This window comes from Arachis ipaensis, chromosome B6 (assembly GCF_059453495.1).
Source record: "Arachis ipaensis isolate K30076 ecotype BB chromosome B6, ASM5945349v1, whole genome shotgun sequence".
Lineage (NCBI taxonomy): Eukaryota > Viridiplantae > Streptophyta > Magnoliopsida > Fabales > Fabaceae > Arachis > Arachis ipaensis.
This window is the reverse complement of record NC_142441.1, coordinates 20254302-20274157: the sequence shown is the minus strand read 5'-3', so window position 1 is coordinate 20274157 and position 19856 is coordinate 20254302. Positions and strand designations below refer to the sequence as shown.

The following is a 19856-nucleotide window of genomic DNA, read 5'->3' as shown; positions in this document are numbered from 1 at the left end:
CTTTAAATCAATTGGCAATTGCAGTGAATAGTGATTTCCTGCACCGACACATGCAGCTTGGGGTGCTAGACTGCTAGGAAATTTACGACCTTCTGAATCATTAGTTATTGCAACCCATGCTCTACGAATTGATAGTTGAATATATTTGATAAAATCTCTACCTGTATTTTAGTGATTTCTTATTCTTTTCTTTGAACCTTCAACTTATATAATCTATATTCCTAAGAATGATTTACTTTTTATTACTTATTACTTCTTCCACTATAATTCAGGGAAAAAAATTGGAAAAAGGTACGCCCTACATGATTAATGACATGTACAGCACAGCAAAGCTGTAAATTAAAAAAAAAAAAACAATTTTATATAGTTTGGACCAAAATATAAGATACAAGAAAAATTCGAAATCTAATAAAATGTATTATTTTTTGTCAGTACTTTTAATAATTAATTCCATTCTTTTAGTTTAATAATTTAATATCATATTTTTAGTTTACACTTTTAAATATTACTAACTAATAGCTGATAAAAAATATTAAATTTTAATAGTCATTTAACACTTTTTATAATATATTTTGTAAACCTCTTTTGTTTATAATGTTATTTTTATGTGGAGTAGTCTTTATAAGTATAACAATAACTTTTTTTGTTTGTAATCAATGCAGTTTAATTCTCTCTCTTTTTTTTTTTTTCTCTTGGGATGCAGCTTTTTTTTTTTTGTCAAGTTACACATTTATACACACTCTTTTTGGTTTTTTTGAGTTTCATAATCAACTTTCTAGTCATAATTAAGATTTAAAGATGTACTTGGTGCAACTGAAACCTAGCACAGATGACATATTTATATGCCTTTTGTAAGTTATATTTGAATTCAAGTCCTAACTAAGGTGTTTTAGAATCTATAGTGTATACCCATATAATGTGTAAGTGTGTTGTGTGGTTGTATGATAGATAGATATAATGTCTAGAGTTGGGAGTGTGTTGTGTGGTTGTGTGATAAATAGATATAATGTTTAGAACTGTCCAATTCATTTGACTAAAAAAAATGCATCTTTTAATCAGACAAACATAATTGCTGTTAAACTAGGCCTTGCGGGCCTCAGGATGCAAGTTTTTATTTTATTTATTTATTTATTTTTTTATCAGACGGATTGGATAACAATCCTCAATTCTAAGTTACACACTCACACATACCACACCCACACACACATAATATCCTCCTTTTCTTGGTCAAGTTTATATTAGATGAAATTCGAATCTGAGACCTTTTAGTAAGAAAGGAGAACATATGTCACTTGAACTAAGGTTCATTAGATGCAAGCTTAATCTTCATCGGTGAGAAGAGACTTGGTCCACTCTCGCTCCCTTTTGTGTTGGGCTACTTATTTTTGCTTTATATTTTTAATGTTCTAGCCCTCTTGGAGCTCTCATTTAAGTACAATGAGCCCGTTTACGAAACAACAATTCTTTTATGATTTTTGGTAATGGGAAACAAGAGCTCTTAAAGCCCTAGAAAATATTCTAGAAGTGTGACCAACAGTGCTTGACGATTTGCATCCCTTAATTTAAGTTCAATGATCAAGTCCAAAAAAAAGTTGAATGATGGATCCCACAAAAATGACAAGGTTGGTTTCACCTTCACGGTAACCCGCTACAGCCATGGCCTATGTGGCAAAAACTTATCCTCACATCTCATTAGGCCTCTTCTAGTCTTTTAGCTGCTGCTTCTCAACTAAAATCCATTTCCCCCAAAACTGCCATCTTCTTTATGCTCTGTCTTGCATCATTCCATGGATACATTATCAAGCACAGTTTCAACCCTCAAGATTCCATCAGTACCCACACAAACTCATCATCATCGTGAATTATTCTATCATCACTTGATAAGAACTAACACTCACAACTGTCAACCCTGTGTTTCTTCTTCCACTGCTTCCATTATTCCCAGAACCAGCAAGAAGGCTGCTGCCTCTACTTTTCTACCAGTCTCTGCTTCCTCATCGTCACCACCTCTCCAACCACGTTCTTCTTCTCCAATCTTCCATGCAAAGCCATCCACTGGGTACGCAGCAGCCATAATAGAGGTGGCTCAAAGCACCAAGTCCCTTCACGCCGTTCACATGGATGTTCAGAGGCTTCTGAGGTTTCTCCAATCAAGCAATAATAACGATAAGGGAGAAGCAGCGGCTACCATGATGATGATGAAGGAGGTGGGCAAGCAAGGAAAGTTTCAGAGGCACGTGGTTGCGTTGTTGAGGATGCTGATGAAGAAGGGCAAATTGGGAATTTTGGGAGAAGTTTTAAAAGAGTTCGAGAGGATCTACGAGGAGCTTTGTGGAACTCAGGTGGTGTTGGTGTCATCTGAAGAGTTGTTAGGGATTGCCAAGAAGGTGCGGCAAACACCCTCTTTTGCCCTCTGAACTGAAATTGAATGTGTTCAAGGATGATGATCAATTCAAACCTATATATATATTGTAAATCTCAAATTACAATTCAATTACGAGTTTCTATGCTTCCATCAAAGCTCGCTCTTGGTTTTGCTTTATTCCATTTCATTGTTTGCATGTATGATTCATTGGATTTCGGGAACAAATACAGCATCCGAGACTTTGTTTATTGATTAATTAAGCAACAAGACACAGAGCTAGGACAGGCAAACGGGTCGGACCGGTCAGTATAACCCGCTAATTAAAACCGTCAAACTTAAAAAGTCCACCTCATTCGTGTGATTTAGGCTTAGTTTAGTAAAATTTTTACTTTTCAAAAGTAACATATAAAAGTTAATTTTTAAAAGACAATTTTTTAAAAGTTGTAACATTTATATTTGATAAATTAAATTAAAAATTATTTTTAATAATCACATGTAACAATAATTGCATTTAATAAAATAATTTTTAAAATTTAAAAATATTATAATAGACATAAATATAAACATTAAATTTAAAAATTAATTAACATATGAAGTTATATTAGATTTTTAAATTTTGAAAAGCACAAGCTAACTTTGAAAAAATCTATCTTAGGTACTTTCAAAAGTACCCCGATCTTTTAAAAGCTACAATCACAAGCATATGATCTTTTTTATTTACCAAACACAAAATAAAAAGTTTGAGTTTTTAAATAGTACAAATACCTCTTCAAAAAATTATACCAAACCAAGCCTTATCCGTAGATTTTGATGGAGTTTATCAAAGGGAGACAAGCTTTCCAGGTGGATCAAGTGTTTTTTGTTATGGTTGTTTTTTTATAAATTTTTTTATCTTATTAATCTATAAGAGGATAAAAATGATAATTGAATATATTTTAAATTATATTTTGGATTATGTTTTATATTTGATTGATTATAAATTTAAAGATGTTTAATTATATATTTTGGTCAATGTTTATTTTATTTTGGACAATGTTAATTTTAGTATTTTGTTTAAAAAAATTTGATTTATGCTTATGTTTATTATATATTTATAATATAAAGACTTTAATGTTTATAAATTTAGAAATTATAATTTTTTTATGTCTTTAAAAGTATAAATTTATTAAAATAATTATAAAATTATATATATTATTTAATATTTAATGGTTTATAAAAAAAAGTTTGACGGATTTGGTCCGTCAACCTGTCAGTCTGCTGTTAGGCGGGACAAGAAAGGAATTCAGGATTGCCTCAGTATAGGCAGGATGGGACGGACGAGCTCTCCAGATAGCAGACTTTTAGCGAGACAGGGGCGAGCTTCCCTGTTTGTCACCCTCTGCACAGAGCCACGTAAGAATATAAAAAATATTATTTTTACACTAAAATCAATCAATTATATATTTTTGTGCAGATATATGGATAATTTAATTTATTTTTAATATATATTTTATATTAATAATTAATTTAGTAGTTAATTTTAATATACATCTAATATAGTTGTTATGAATATGAAAGTAATTTTCGTTAGATAACTAATAAAAATCTAATCAATAATAAGGTAATAAGATTTTTAAACTACATTTTATATTATCTAATTATCAATAATTAGTGATTATTTAAATTTTATTTTTTTAAATATAAAATTAATTATTATTAATTATAATTATTTAAAATTGATTAATTAAAAATTATTTACCTATACTTTTTCATATAAAAATTATGGAAATTCTAATGCATTAAATGCATTTGTCACCAAAAAAAAAATGCATTTGCCTTTTTTTTTAAAAAAACTATTATATTATGGTTACTATCTTTTTTATTTAAATAAAATAAATTAATTATTATTTATTTAAATAATTTTTTAAAATTTTATTATTTTAAATATATTTAATTAAATAAATTATTTATTTATTTTATTTAAATAACAAAATACCTATGATTACTCCTATTTAAAAATTAAAATTCATTTTTCCTTTTCAAGTGACATAGATGTGAGTTTAATTAAACAATTATACTATATGTATATTAAAATTAGTTACTAAAATTAGTCATTAATATAAAATATATATTAAAATATAAATACACATTAAAAATAAATTAAACCACCTACAAATTCAACTGGTCGGCTAAATAAAGGTAATTCAACATTTCTTGATTAGTATTATGATTCATATTTAATTTTTTGATGGAAAGATGAAATTGATATGGAAACGTTAGGTACAAAATTTAATAAATAAAAACTTTTGCAAAATTAAAATTAATCTCAAACATTAGAAAAAAGACATATTTTTCTACTCTTTTAATAATAGAACAACCTACGTGTTATTTTATTACGGTTGGGTATATGAGATGGTTTCAAATCATGATTATATCTTTTTTAGAGAGATATTTATCTTTATATTTAATTTCTAATAGGGTTAATGACAATACTCTTTCAAGATACAATAAAATTTAAGAATTTTTTAATTAGCAATAGTAAGAAATTCTCAACTCTCTTGAACAAAAAAATCTCTTAATAGTTAAGTAAAATATACACTTAGTACTTCTATTTTTAAAATAGTGGATAAGAACTTATTTATACATACTGCATGTAGCAATTGCCAATAGACACAATATTTTGAACATATCCAATTCTTAAAGAGTTGTGTTCTTTTAGCCAATAAATATAATGTTTTGAACATACACAATTCTTAAAAGGTTGTGTCTTTTTAGACAAATGGTACTAAACTATTAGTAACCGTTTATTAATATTAATAATAATATCAATAACATTAATAATATTAATTGATCAAATTTGTAAATACCTTTCAATTCTCCACTGTTTATAAAATTTAAATACCATACAAGTATATGCATAAAAAATGTGTCATTAAGATTAAACATTCTTTTAGTGTAAATTTTAAAGTTCTAACGAAGTAATAGGTGTCTAATCGATTAAACTCATACTTCATATGCTAGTACCAAAAATTACACACATTACTTATACCCTCCAAGTTCAAGAGTTGATAATTTTAAACACGTATATGGTCTTGTGCTCATCCTGATTTTATGAATATTTACGAGAATAAAACCTCTAAAATTCTCGATTAGAGCGGCACCACTCCTATATTCATATAGGTGGAATCTTTTGATAAATAATATTATCATTCCATTAAGAGTTTTAACTCACACTTCTAATTTATTATAAATAGCACTAAATCATATACCTTAGTGCTTCAATTGCTAAATAACTTGTTATTATCCATTAAACCTTGAAACTAGTAGTCTACTAGAATAAGGTTGGGTTCCCATCATTTAACAATAATAGGTTTTAATTCCATTTTAGCAGTAGTCTCTTTGATTTTATCCCTTGACAAATCTTTAGTCAAATAGTCTGCTAAATTTCTTTGAAATCTTACATAAGTGATGGTAATTACACTATCATCTATTAGTTGCCTCACAAACTCATGTCTCAAACTTATATGTCTAGACTTTTCATTATAAACTTTATTATATGCTCGAGACATGGTTGATTCACTATCATAGAAGATTGAAATGGCTATCATCTGCTGTGGCCACAGCTTTATATCATATAACAAAATTTTTAACTATTTCGCTTCTTTACCTGCAGCTGATAACGCTACCAACTCAACCTTCATAATAGAATGTGTAATACAGATTTGGTTTTTTGAGGCCCAACTTATTACTCCACCACCTATGGTGAAAATCCATCTTGAAGTGGATTTGTTATCACTAATATTTGTAATCCAATTTATGTCGAAATAACCTTCTAAAATTGCGGGATAATCACTATAATGTAATCTAAAGTTTATGGTTTTCTTGAGGTAACCAAGAACTCTTGTTATAGCTTTTCAATGTTGATTCTAGGTTTTCATGTGAAACTTGATAATTTGCACACAGCAAATGCTATATCAGGTATAGTACAATGCATTGCATATATTAAACTTCTTATAGCACTAGCATATTCTAATTGTGTTATAGGTCTTCACATGTTTTCTTCTAATTTAAGATTATGATCATAGGGTGTATTGGATTCTTTAATTGTGAGATGATAAAGTTTTCTAATATCTTTTGATATAATGAGATTGAGTTAAAATAAAGCCAACTTCATTCTTATGCACTTTTATGCTTAATATTGTATCAGTTTCATTCAAAACCTTCATCTTGAATTTAGAAGTTAGATACTCCTTTGTTATACGAATTCCTTCTAAATTTGTTTCGATGATTAACATATCATCAACATATAGACAAATGATTACTCCATAATTTTTAGTAAATTTTGAGTAAATACATTTATCCGCACTATTATTTGAGAAGCTATTTGATAACACCATTGAATCAAACTTCTCATGCCATTGTTTAGGCGCTTGTTTTAGGCCATACAAAGACTTAATTAATTTGTAAACTTTCTTTTCATTTTCAAGTAGCACATAGCCTTCCGGTTGCTCCATATAAATTTTTTCATTAAGATCTCCATTTAAAAAAAAAAACCGTTTTAACATCTATTTGATGTATATGAAGCTTATGAATGAATGCTAATGCCATAAGAGTCCTAATAGAAGTCATTCTTGCCACAGGTGTATAGATATCAAAATAGTCTAGACCTTCTTATTGTCTAAATTCCTTGGCCACTAACCTTATTTTAAAGGTTTGTAATGAACCATCAGTATTATACTTTCTTCTAAATACCTACTTATATCCTATAGGCTTTGATATTTGAGGTAAATCAACCAAGACCCAATTATTATTTGATAATATTGAGTCAATTTCATCATTTGTTACTTCTTTCCAAAAGGTAGTGAAATCCCTTGAAGGCATAGCCTCTTTAAACGTTTGAGTATCACCCTCTATATTCATCACAATAGGAATCTTGTATGTCACAGAATTCTTAGTTCCTTCTACCAAAAAAGTGATAGTTTGAGAATAAATAAAATCTAAATTCAAGTCCTTTTCTTTTCTCACTCTCAAACTCTTCCTTGGTTCAATCAATTCTTTGTCACTAGACGTTTATTATTTTGATTATTTATTTCTTGTGAAATGTTAGTATTATTTTGGGGATATTCTGAACTAGAAGTTGAATCATTGATAAATTTATTTTTAATAAATTATACCTCTCTTATTCAACAACTTCATTAGACACTAAGTCTAATATTCTATATGCTTTAGAATTTTGAGCATATCTTATGAAAGTGTCTTTTATGGTTCTTGGCCCCAATTTGGTTCTCTTTTGATCAGGAACTCGATAAAAGGTTAAACACCCTCACACTTTTAAATAGATCAAATTAGGTTTTCTTCCTTTCCAAATTTTATAAGGAGAAACTTTTCTATATGTTGATGGTATCCTATTATGGATATGACATGATGTCAATAATGATTCACCCCACAAATTGTAAGGCAATTTTCCATTTAGTAACATTGAATTAACCATATCCACTAAAGTACGATTTTTTTTTTTTGCCAAACCATTTTGTTGCAGAGTACATGGAGAGGAAGATTCATGCACAATACCATGTAATTCACAAAAGTTATCAAATTCATTAAAAAAAATATTCTCCACCTCGATCACTACGAATGACTTTTATTTTCTTATCATGCATATTTTTTACTTCTATTTATATTTCTTAAACATTTTAAAAGTTTCATCTTTATTTCTAAATAAATATACATAAGTAAATCTAGAACAATCATCAATAAAAGTTATAAAATATATTTTTTCTCTTCTAGTAATATTGTCATTTAATTCACAAATATCACTATGAATCAATTCTAATAAATCTGTATTCCTTTTAACTTTAGGAAAAAATTTTCTTAGTAATTTTGGATTGTATGCAAATATCACATTTTCTATTAAAATTCTTATTATTAAGATCAATATAGTTATTTTTATGCATATATTCAATTGATTTGTAATTTAAGTGTGCTAATCTAATATGCCATAAATCACAAGAATCAACAACACACAAAAAAATATTCACTTTATTAATATTAAGTTTAAATATGCCTTCAGTACAATATCATTTTTTTATGAATTCATCATTCTTAAGCAAGATCATTTTATCAGATTCCATTACAACTTTAAATCCTTTCTTACACAAGAGACTAGTAGAAACTAATTTTTTTTTCAAATCCGGAATATGAAGTACATTTGTTAAATTTAATTTCTTTTCAGATATAAAATTCAATTGCACAATTCTTTGACCACAAACTTTGGCTGAGTTGTCATTGCCCATCAAGACTTCTCTATTATTCACTTCTTCATATGTTTTGAATTGATTGCGATCATTACAAACGTGAACAGTAGCTCCAGAATCTAACCACCACTCAAGTGATTTTCCTTGTGTTGCCATGTTGAGTTCTGTAACCATGGCAATATGCATATTTTGTACTTTTTCTACAACCATAGCTATTAGATCCTTCTCTTCCACTAAGTTGGTCTTTGAAACTTCCTTTTTCAGAAGTCTACATTCTTTGATGTAATGTCCTTTCTTGTGACAATGATAACACTCTCTTTATCTCTTCTTGTCTTGATTTGAATCTTTTGAGAACTTTCTTTTCTTCTTATTGGTTTTGTTTTCACCAATATGATTCACTTTAGAACTTTCAGAGAGATACACAGCATCACGTTTTCGAGTTTCCTCCTCTATATGTATATGCCTTAGTAATTTCTCAATTGTGAAGTCCTCACCAAGATGTAAAACTTTTTTTTATAACTATTCCATGATAAAGGCAATTTTGAAATAATTACTGCAACTTATAATGATTTAGGAATCACTACTTGTAGATCACAAAATCTACTTACAAAGATTTTTAATTCATAAATTTGATCGATAACAAGCATAGTATCATTCATAATAAATTCAAAATATTTTATCATAATAAACTTACTGTCCCTTGTCGTTTAATATTTTACTTTTCTTTCAAAGATTTCCAAATCTCCAATGGTGATTGAATTGACATATAGAGATCATAGAGTCGGTCGGATAAAGTATTGAGAATATGACATCGACATGCAAAAGTATCTTCATCACGTTTCATATTCAATTGAACAATCTTTTCTTTCTCTTTCGGTATGGAATTTTCGGTGGCATCGGCAATTGGTAGTCTTTGAGTCAATCACATATGCAAGATTGAAAACTAAAAGAAGAAATATCATCAGAGCTTTACGCTTAAGCCGTAGAACAGAGGTAGTGTGGTGTTACGGACCACTAATCATAAAATACATACGTATAATAGCGAAAAAATATAATATACTAGGAGCCTTGAAAAATAGGTAAAGCAAAATCGCAAAATAAAAAGCGCAATGCTCAAGAAACAGAATTACTTGCGTGCTAAGAAACCTAAATATCATAGATATGAATAAGCGAAAGAGTGGATAGATAGCCAAGAATACAGCATAACTAGCTCCTGACTCAGCCTGCGAAGCCAAGGCTGGCTGGAGAATATTTACATACATATACAAGTATCCCAAAATACCCAAAATACAGAAATAAAGCCTTAACTCTCCTTAAACCTCTAAGAGGGACAAAATAAATAAGTTTCTTGGAGAGAAAGCTAAGCATATATGTACATAAATTGATAATCAAAAGAACCCAGGGACCGCTCCTCTTTAAGAATCCAGACACCTAGCGAGGAGCCTCTCGACCTGCATCTGAAAATAACAACACAGTATGGGGTAAGAACCGGAGGTTCTCAGCATGGTAAAGGTGCCACCCATATAATATATAAGGTCCTGCGAATGCCAGAGGCAATCCTAAAACGCCAACACTCAATCATAAAACTTAAACTCTAAGCAGAAGCCATAACAAGGGTAGGTATTCTAAGGAATTCCAAACTTACTTACTTAAACCTAACGTTATCACCAACCTGTCCCATCCTTCCTCCGCTCCTCCATCACCAATGATTTAGCAAAGACAAACAACCAAACACTTTCAAGCACAAGTAGAAAATAGGTAGTGCAGGTAGCAAATACAGCAATTAGCAGAGTATATGTTCAGTTAGGTAATCCCAAGTAATGCATAGCAGACAAGACAAACAGAATGCACATGATGTATGCCTGTCCTATGGCTGATGAGGCTCATCTGTCGGTTATCCAGCCAACTCGACAAGTCCAAAACCCTTAGACTGTCCATCGTCGCGCATCCCCATGAGTCTATGCATAGATTTTCTCATTCATTCGTAATTCATATATTCATTCATTCATTTATATCTCACTCAATGGGGGATATGCATTCCCGTGAATTTATAGATTCCTGATCACCCTTACGACGTAAGGTCAACAGAGTATCAAGTTTCAACTTGGAACACGCGGTGGCAAGCCACGGTTCTGTTACCCAGGAAAACTTGTATCTCAGATATCATTAAATTCATAAGCCGCATAATATTCAAACCATTCACATTCATCATATAATCATTCATCTTAGCCATAACAACATGTATTCATTTAGCTTTCACATCATTCTCTTATAATTCACCATGTTTACCCTTTTCTTCATCCCCAAGTTACTTCAATTTCCTAGCTTCAACTAGTTACTAAGCTTACTAATAACATCTAGGGTTAAAAGGATAAAAATAGAGGTTTTAACGGTTCAAAACCATGCTTAATTCACAAAATACAGGTGCAGAAAAATAGAGTGTGTGCGGACGCACATAAGTGTGCATGCGCACAATTTGTGAAAAGCAGAGTGTGTGCGTACGCACTAATGTGTGTGTGTGCACACCGGCCAGGAACTATTTAGTGTGCGTGCGCCTCACATGTGCGAGCACTACCAACAGTATGCATACCCTTGTGTGTTTGTGCGCACAAAGTCGTGCGTACGCACAAATGAAATTGTTGCTACTGCTGGGTACGTACGCACATCAGTGTGCGTATGCACACACCAGAAATCTTGATTCTGCTATACTTAAAAAAATTTCAGTTTTTTGCACAAGATTTTTGACGTCCATAACTTTCTCTACAGAATTAGGTTTTCCACAAAATTTATACTATTCTCAAGCTTATAAAACCCTCTTTGATTTGAAACGAATCTCATGTTCATCCAAAATTTGAGATTCGAGTTAAGAATCACCGAAGTTCATAAAAAATTAGTTTTTTCCAAAGATCACCAAACCCCTATTTTTACCAAAACCTCATTTCATACTAAACATTTCACAACCAAGCATTACCAAAACTTAACTCCACATCTCCCATTCATTTTACAACACACCACACCCAATACACTCAACTATTCAATAACTATCTGCATATACACATACATTTTCATAAATCCTCAACCAAAATCAATGACAATTATACTCATATATATATAGTTCCCATGTCACACATACTAACATATACATTTAATCCTTTTATTCAACAATCACCAACAATAAATACTTCACCCCACTGTCATGAATGGCTCAACATTTACATTAAGAATTGCTAATTTATATCAAGTACACTAATTAACCTTCCATCAAACTCAATTGAATTCATCATCTAACACCAACACCACACTTTCAACAAAATCATCAATCACTACTCATTCTCAATATCATTTAATAATTCCATCAAAGTTACTAAACTTTAACATATTTACACATTTCAACTTATCCTAGGGTCGTCTAGCCTAAGTTTTCACAGAGCATTATATATTAAATACACAAAACCTAAACCATACCTTAGCCGATTTCCACATTTGGTTCAAGGCAACATTTAAGGCACACACAAACAGCTCCACAATTCACAAAATCACCAAGAATTGACACCAATCCAAGGCCTCCAATGTCCACAATTTCAAGTTTCAATTACATACACACTACCTAATACAAATATACAACACATATATACCCAAACTCAATATCTATTGCACAAATTCAAAAATTAGATAGAGTTATGGTTTTCTCACCTTACCCAAGCTTTGTATAAGAAAGAGTGAACATTTTTCTTAAGCTAATTGGATCCTAATACATCAAAAAGTAAAGAAATTCAACACCACTACATAATTTTTCAAAAATTGGGGGAAAGGAGAGGCTGGAGTGTTAGAGTGACTTACCAAAAAAATTGTTCTAATAGAATTGTAGAGCTCGACGCGCTGGACGCGTAGCCGCAAACGATGCGGCGATTGGAGCTCGGAAAAAGAAGTTATGGTGGATGAAAGTGGAAGTTAGGTTTTTGGCCTTCACCTTCCTCCTCCCATGGCTGCTGGAATGAAATGAGGAATGGAAGGGAAGTGATGAGCTGAACTCATTTAAGTGTTGGGTCTGGTTGGGCCCACGGGCCTAATTTGGGCCCGGTTCAACCGGTCAGCCCAATCTTAGGCCAAATTCTTCGAAATTAGTGTCAAAATTCTCGTTTTGAAGAGCTCTATCCTATTTTAATATTAGATTTACATTTTTAATTTTTCTAATTAAAATTCAATTTATTAATGAATTATTTACTAATTTTAGCGGGGTTTACATCCTACCCACTCAATTAAGAATTTTGTCCTCAAAATTCAGAGTTAGTTACCTAAAAAGAGGTGTGGGTAGTCCTTCTGCATATCTGATTCAAGCTCCCAGGTATGCTCTTCGATACCAGCCCGACTCCAAGCTACTTTCACCAAAAAAACTTCTTTTCCGCATAAACGTTTGATGCTGGTGTCATCAATCCTGACTGGAGTTACTAGAAGCGTCAGATCTTCCCTTACTTGAACTGATTCTGGTTCCAGGACATGACTTGGATCAAAAGTGTATTTACGAAGCTGCGATACATGAAATACGTCATGCAAGTTCGAAAGATGTGGTTGTAAAGCGATCCTATACGCCACTGGTCCAATTCTCTTCAGGATCTCAAACGGTCCAATGTAACGGGGATTTAGCTTTTTAGTCTTAATGGATCTTCCTATTCTGGTGGTTGGAGTAACTTTCTGGAAGACGTGTTCTCCTTCTTCAAACTCCAAAGGCTTCCACCTTTGATCAGCAGAGCTCTTCTGACGGCTTTGAGTTATAAGCATTCGGCCACGGATCTTCTTTATCTACTCAGTGGTTTCAGCTATCATTTCAGACCCTAGCAAACTTCTTTCTCCCGCTTCATACCAGCATAGTGGAGATTGACATTTTCTACCGTACAAAGCTTCATACGGAGCCATTCCAATGCTTGCATGGTAACTGTTGTTATAAGCAAACTCCACTAGGGGCATATACCAATCCTAACTCGCCAGTTGGTCCAAAACACAAGCTTTCAGCGTGTCTTCCAAAGTCTGGATTGTTCTTTCTGATTAGCCATCCGTCTGAGGGTTATATGCAGTACTTAGGCTCAATTGAGTGCTAAATGCTCGCTGAAAGACTTCCCAGAACCTTGAGGTGAATCGAGGATCTCTGTCGGATACAATGGTGAAAGGTACACCTTGTAGCCTCACAATTTCCTTAATGTATAGCCGCGCTAACTCCTCCATTGTGCAACTTATCCGAATGGGAAGAAAGTGAGACGGCTTAGTCAGTTGATCCACAACTACCCAAATGGCATCACAACCTGTTCGAGTTCTAGGTAAACCCAACATGAAGTCCATTGCAATGCTCTCCCATTTCCACTGTGGAATCTCCAAAGGTTGAAGGATTCTTGATGGTCTCTGATATTCAATTTTAACTTTCTGCCAAGTTAGACACTTGGAAACGTGCGACGCCACATCATTTTTCATTCCTGGCCACTAGAACATCGTCTTCAGATCTTGATACATCTTGGTGCTTCTCGGATGGATTGAGATTCCGCTCTTATGAGCTTCCTTCAATATGCTTTGTCGCAAATCCCCAACATCTGGTACAATAATCCGGTCCTTGAACCTCCATAAACTATTCTTATCTTCTGACACTCTCCACCGTTTGTCTTGCTCAATCGCCGGTAAAATCTTATACAATTCTTTGTCATTCTGATGAACCTTTAGAAGTTCAGCTTTGAAATCACTTGAAATCTGTAGCTGACTTAAGCACAGAGTCCCAAACTCTTCTCTGATTCCCAGTTTCAACCCTTGGAGTGCTTTTAGTAACTCTTCCTCTCGCAGCATCATCCAAGCAGCGCATAGAGACTTCCGACTCAAGGCATCCGCCACAACATTCGCCTTTCCAGGATGGTAGTTCAACTCAAAGTCATAGTCTTTCAGAAGCTCTATCCATCTTCTCTGACGCATATTCAACTCTTTCTGCTCAAAGAGGTACTTCAAACTCTTATGGTATGAGAAAACTTGAAACCTGACACCATAGAGATAATGCCTCCAAATCTTCAAAGCAAAAACAATGGCAGCAAGCTCCAAGTCGTGAGTTGGATAATTCATTTCATGTGGCTTTAACTGACGTGAGGTATATGCTACGACCTTACGGTGCTGCATCAGCACGCACTATAAACCCTTCAGTGATACATTGCAGTATACTTCGAATGGTTCACTCGGCTCAGGCAACACCAACATGGGTGCGGTAGTCAATCTCTGCTTCAATGCAAGAAAACTCTCCTCGCACTCAGGAGTCCACACAAAAGGTACGTCCTTCCTAGTCAGCTTGGTTAAAGGCAAAGCGAGCTGTGAAAACCCTTTAATGAACCTCCGATAATAACCCGCCAAACCTACGAAACTCCTGATCTCTGTCACTGAAGTTGGTCGCTCCCAATTCATCATTGCTTCAACTTTAGCAGGATCTACTGCTATTCCCTGCTTACTCACCACGTGGCTGATGAGCGGATAATTTATACGCTTTTTGGCATTGTTTTTAGTATGTTTTTAGTAGAATCTAGTTACTTTTAGGGATGTTTTCATTAGTTTTTATGTTAAATTCACATTTTTGGACTTTACTATGAGTTTGTGTGTTTTTCTGTGATTTCAGGTATTTTCTGGCTGAAATTGAGGGACTTGAGCAGAAATCAGATTCAGAGGTTGAAAAAGGACTGCTGATGCTGTTGGATTCTGACCTCCCTGCACTCAAAGTGGATTTTCTGGAGCTACAGAACTCGAAATGGCGCGCTTCCAATTGCGTTAGAAAGTAGACATCCAGGGATTTCCAGCAATATATAATAGTCCATACTTTGGCCAAGAATTGACGATGTAAACTGGCGTTCAACGCCAGCCTTCTGCCCAAATCTGGCGTCCAGCGCCAGAAAAGGATCCAAAACCAGAGTTGAACGCCCAAACTGGCACAGAAACTGGCGTTCAACTCCACAAATGGCCTCTGCACGTGCAACACTCAGGCTCAGCCCAAACACACACCAAGTGGGCCCAGGAAGTGGATTTATGCATCAATTACTTACTCATGTAAACCCTAGTGACTAGTTTATTATAAATAGGACCTCTTACTATTGTATTAGGCATCTTTGAACGCATTGTTCTTAGACCATAGGGGCTGGCCACACGGCCATGCCTGGACCTTTACTTATGTATTTTCAACGGTAGAGTTTCTACACTCCATAGATTAAGGTGTGGAGCTCTGCTGTTCCTCAAAGATTAATGCAAAGTACTACTGTTTTCTATTCAATTCTTCTTATTTCTCTTCTAAGATATCCATTCGCACCCAAGAACGTGATGAAGGTGATGATTATGTGTGACGCTCATCATCCTTCTCCCCTATGAACGCGTGCCTGACAAACACTTCTGTTCTACATGAATTAAGCTAGAATGAATATCTCTTAGATCTCCTAACCAGAATCTTCGTAGCGTAAGCTAGAATGATGGCGGCATTCAAGAGAATCCGGAAAGTCTAAACCTTGTCCGTGGTATTCCGAGTAGGATTCAATGATTGAATGACTGTGACGAGCTCCTAACTCGCGATTGTAGGGCGTTAGTGACAGACGCAAAAGGATAGTAAATCCTATTCCAGCATGATCGAGAACCGACAGATGAATAGCCGTGCCGTGACAGGGTGCGTGAGCATATTATTCACTGAGAGGATAAGATGAAGCCATTGGCAAGGGTGATGCCTCCAGACGATTAGCCGTGCCGTGACAGGGCATTGGATCATTTTCCCGTGAGATGACCGAAAGTAGCCATTGACAGTGGTGATGTATCACATAAAGCCAGCCATGGAAAGGAGTGAGACTGATTGGATGAAGATAGCAGGAAAGCAGAGGTTCAGAGGAACGAAAAGCATCTCCATTCGCTTATCTGAAATTCCTATCAATGAATTACATAAGTATTTCTATCCCTTCTTTTATTTATTATTCGAAAACACCCTTATCACTTTATATCTACCTGACTGAGATTTGCAAGGTGACCATAGCTTGCTTCATACCAACAATCTCCGTGGGATTCGACCCTTACTCACGTAAGGTATTACTTGGACGACCCAGTGCACTTGCTGGTTAGTTGTATCGAAGTTGTGACAAATTATGAATTAAGATCAGAGCATCAAGCTTTGGATCCATTACCAGGATTTGTTCGAGCCTGGAGATCACAATTTCGTGCACCAAGTTTTTGGCGCCGTTGCCGGGGATTGTTTGAGTTTGGACAACTGACGGTTCATCTTGTTGCTCAGATTAGGTAATTTTCTTTTTATTTTATTTTCAAAAATTTTTCAAAAAAAATTTCTAAAATTTTCTCATCTGTTTTCGAAAAAAAAAATAAAAATGTTTTCAAAAATAAATTATTCTATGGCTTCAAAATTTTAAGAATGAATTCTAGTGTTTCATGAAATATGTTGAATCATATCTGGCTGTAAAGCCATACCCAAACTACTTTGGGATTGGTATTCAACTAATCACTCCACCCCATGTAATTATATGTTGCAGCCTGGCTGGCTGTAAAGCCATGTCTAAATTCATTTGGACTGAGGCAGCAATTTGTTATCAAGAGCAAGCTAGTTGGAGTTAATCCACCTGCTACTGTTTCTGATCACCTGCTGAAGCTTGGCTGGCCATTGGCCATGTCTAGTGTTTTGGACTGGAGCTTTCATTGAAAGCTTGGCTGGCTAGTGAGCCATGTCTAATTCCTGGACTGAAGCTTTAGACTAACATGGCAAGATTCCTGGAATTCATATTAAAATTTTTGGAATCCTTATTTTTCTTTTTCATAATAATTTTCGAAAAAATCCAAAAAAAATTAGAAAATCATAAAAATCAAAAATATTTTCTGTTTCTTGTTTGAGTCTTGAGTCATATTATAAGTTTGGTGTCAATTGCATATGCATCTTGCATTTTTCGAAAATTGCATGCATTCATAGTGTTCTTCATGATCTTCAAGTTGTTCTTGGTAAGTCTTCTTGTTTGATCTTAATGATTTTTTGTTTTGTGTCTTTTCATGTTTATCATATGCATTCTTGAATTCTTAGTGTCTAAGCATTAAAGAATTCTAAGTTTGGTGTCTTGCATGTTTTCTTTGCATTAAAGATTTTTCAAAATTGTGTCTTGATGTTCATCATGACATTTAAAGTGTTCTTGGTGTTCATCTTGACATTCATAGCATTCTTGCATGCATTCATTGTTTTGATCTAAAAAATTTCATGCATTGCATAATTTTCATGTTTTTCATAAAAATTCAAAAATAAAAAAAAATATCTTTCCCTTTTTCTCTCCTCAAATTCGAAAATTTGGATTGACTTTTTCAAAAATTTTTAAAATCAAGTTGTTTCTTATGAGTCAAATCAAATTTTCAATTTGAAAATCTTATCTTTTTCAAAATCTTTTTCAAAAATCAAATCTTTTTCAAAATTATTAGTTATTTTCGAAAATTCCAAAAAAATATTTTTCAAAAATCTTTTTCTTATTTTTATCACAAATTTTCGAAAATAACATAATCAATTAATGTTTTGATTCAAAAATTTGAAGTTTGTTACTTGCTTGTTAAGAAAGATTCAAACTTTAAGTTCTAGAATCATATCTTGTGATTTCTTATGAATCAAGTCATTAATTGAGATTTTAAAAATCAAATCTTTTTCAAAACTAACTTCAATCATATCTTTTCAAAAATATCTTCTTATCTTATCTTTTTTCAAAAATATCTTTTCAAAATATCTTTTCTAACTTCCTAACTTCTTATCTTTTTCAAAATTTGTTTCAACTAACTAACTAACTTTTTGTTTGTTTCTTAACTTTTTCAAAACTACCTAACTAACTCTCTCTCTCTCTATTTTCGAAAATATCTTTCCCCTTTTTCAAAATTTCTTTTTAATTAACTAATTATTTTTAATTTTTATTTTTGATTTCAAAAAATTTTTCGAAAAAAAAAAAACTATTTTCAAAAATCACTAACTCTTTTTCAAAATAATTTTCGAAAATTATCCCTCCCCCATCCTATTCTATTTATTCATTCATATCCTAACATCTCATCTCACATCTCTTCCATTCGTACAGTTGCATTTCTTCCTTTACTTCACATTCTTTGTCTCCCACTTCTCTTCCACTCACAAAGGGATCCCTATACTGTGGTATAAAGGATCTCTATTATTATTATTATCATTTTTCTGGCCATTCTTCCTTGTCATATGAGCAGGAGCAAGGATAAGAACATTCTTGTGGAAGCAGATCCAGAACCTGAAAGGACTCTGAAGAAAAAATTAAGAGAAGCTAAAATACAACAATCCAGAGATAACCTTTCAGAAATTTTCGAACAGGCAGAGGAGATGGCAGCCGAAAATAATAATAATGCAAGGAGGATGCTTGGTGACTTTACTGCACCTAATTCCAATTTACATGGAAGAAGCATCTCCATTCCTGCCATTGGAGCAAACAACTTTGAGCTGAAACCTCAATTAGTTTCTCTGATGCAGCAGAACTGCAAGTTTCATGGACTTCCATCTGAAGATCCTTTTCAGTTCTTAACTGAATTCTTGTAGATATGTGATACTGTTAAGACTAATGGAGTAGATCCTGAAGTCTACAGGCTCATGCTTTTCCCTTTTGCTGTAAGAGACAGAGCTAGATTATGGTTGGATTCTCAACCTAAAGACAGCCTGAACTCTTGGGATAAGCTGGTCACGGCTTTCTTAGCCAAGTACTTTCCTCCTCAAAAGCTGAGCAAGCTTAGAGCTGATGTTCAAACCTTCAGACAGAAAGAAGGTGAATCCCTCTATGAAGCTTGGGAAAGATACAAACAGTTGACCAAAAAGTGTCCTTCTGACATGCTCTCAGAATGGACCATCCTGGATATATTCTATGATGGTTTATCTGAGCTATCAAAGATGTCACTGGACACTTCTGCAGGTGGATCCATTCACCTAAAGAAAACGCCTGCAGAAGCTCAAGAACTCATTGACATGGTTGCTAATAACCAGTTCATGTACACTTCTGAAAGGAATCCTGTGAGTAATGGGACGCCTATGAAGAAGGGAGTTCTTGAAGTTGATACTCTGAATGCCATATTGGCTCAGAATAAAATATTGACTCAGCAAGTCAATATGATTTCTCAGAGTCTGCATGGAATGCAAGCTGCATCCAACAGTACTCAAGAAGCTTCTTCTGAAGAAGAAGCCTATGATCCTGAGAACCCTGCAATAGCAGAGGTAAATTACTTAGGTGAACCTT

The 19856-nt window shown here is 33.4% G+C and overlaps 2 protein-coding genes and 1 non-coding gene across 3 annotated transcripts; 1 reads left to right on the top strand and 2 right to left on the bottom strand.

Moving 5' to 3' along the window:
* Positions 1 to 1701: 1701 nt before the first annotated feature.
* Positions 1702 to 2520, top strand: LOC107646102 (ATPase, F1 complex, OSCP/delta subunit protein). The gene has a single exon (XM_016350297.3). It carries the CDS (start codon positions 1788 to 1790, stop codon positions 2415 to 2417), a length of 630 nt encoding a protein of 209 aa, XP_016205783.1. The 5' UTR covers positions 1702 to 1787; the 3' UTR covers positions 2418 to 2520.
* A 10365-nt stretch (positions 2521 to 12885) lies between these two features.
* Positions 12886 to 13526, bottom strand: LOC107646619 (uncharacterized). The gene is made up of 2 exons (XM_016350794.1): positions 13440 to 13526; positions 12886 to 13398 (listed from the first exon to the last, which is right to left on the bottom strand). The coding sequence occupies exons 1-2, from the start codon at positions 13524 to 13526 to the stop codon at positions 12886 to 12888; spliced, it is 600 nt and encodes a 199-aa protein (XP_016206280.1).
* Positions 13527 to 19351: 5825 nt separating this feature from the next.
* Positions 19352 to 19455, bottom strand: LOC148554814 (small nucleolar RNA R71). Its single transcript, XR_015887673.1, has one exon. It is a non-coding gene; the product is annotated as a small nucleolar RNA R71 (small nucleolar RNA).
* Positions 19456 to 19856: the final 401 nt, after the last annotated feature.

What these genes read in the sequence shown, in the direction of transcription:
- LOC107646102 (XM_016350297.3), top strand. Translation starts at nt 1,788, where the DNA reads ATGGATACATTATCAAGCACAGTTTCAACCCTCAAGATTCCATCAGTA.
- LOC107646619 (XM_016350794.1), bottom strand. Translation starts at nt 13,526, where the DNA reads ATGCAAGCATTGGAATGGCTCCGTATGAAGCTTTGTACGGTAGAAAAT. An exon ending in GTATGAAGCGGGAGAAAGAA is followed by an intron (nt 13,399 to 13,439) that starts GTTTGCTAGGGT and finishes ACCACTGAGTAG; the next exon opens with ATAAAGAAGATCCGTGGCCG.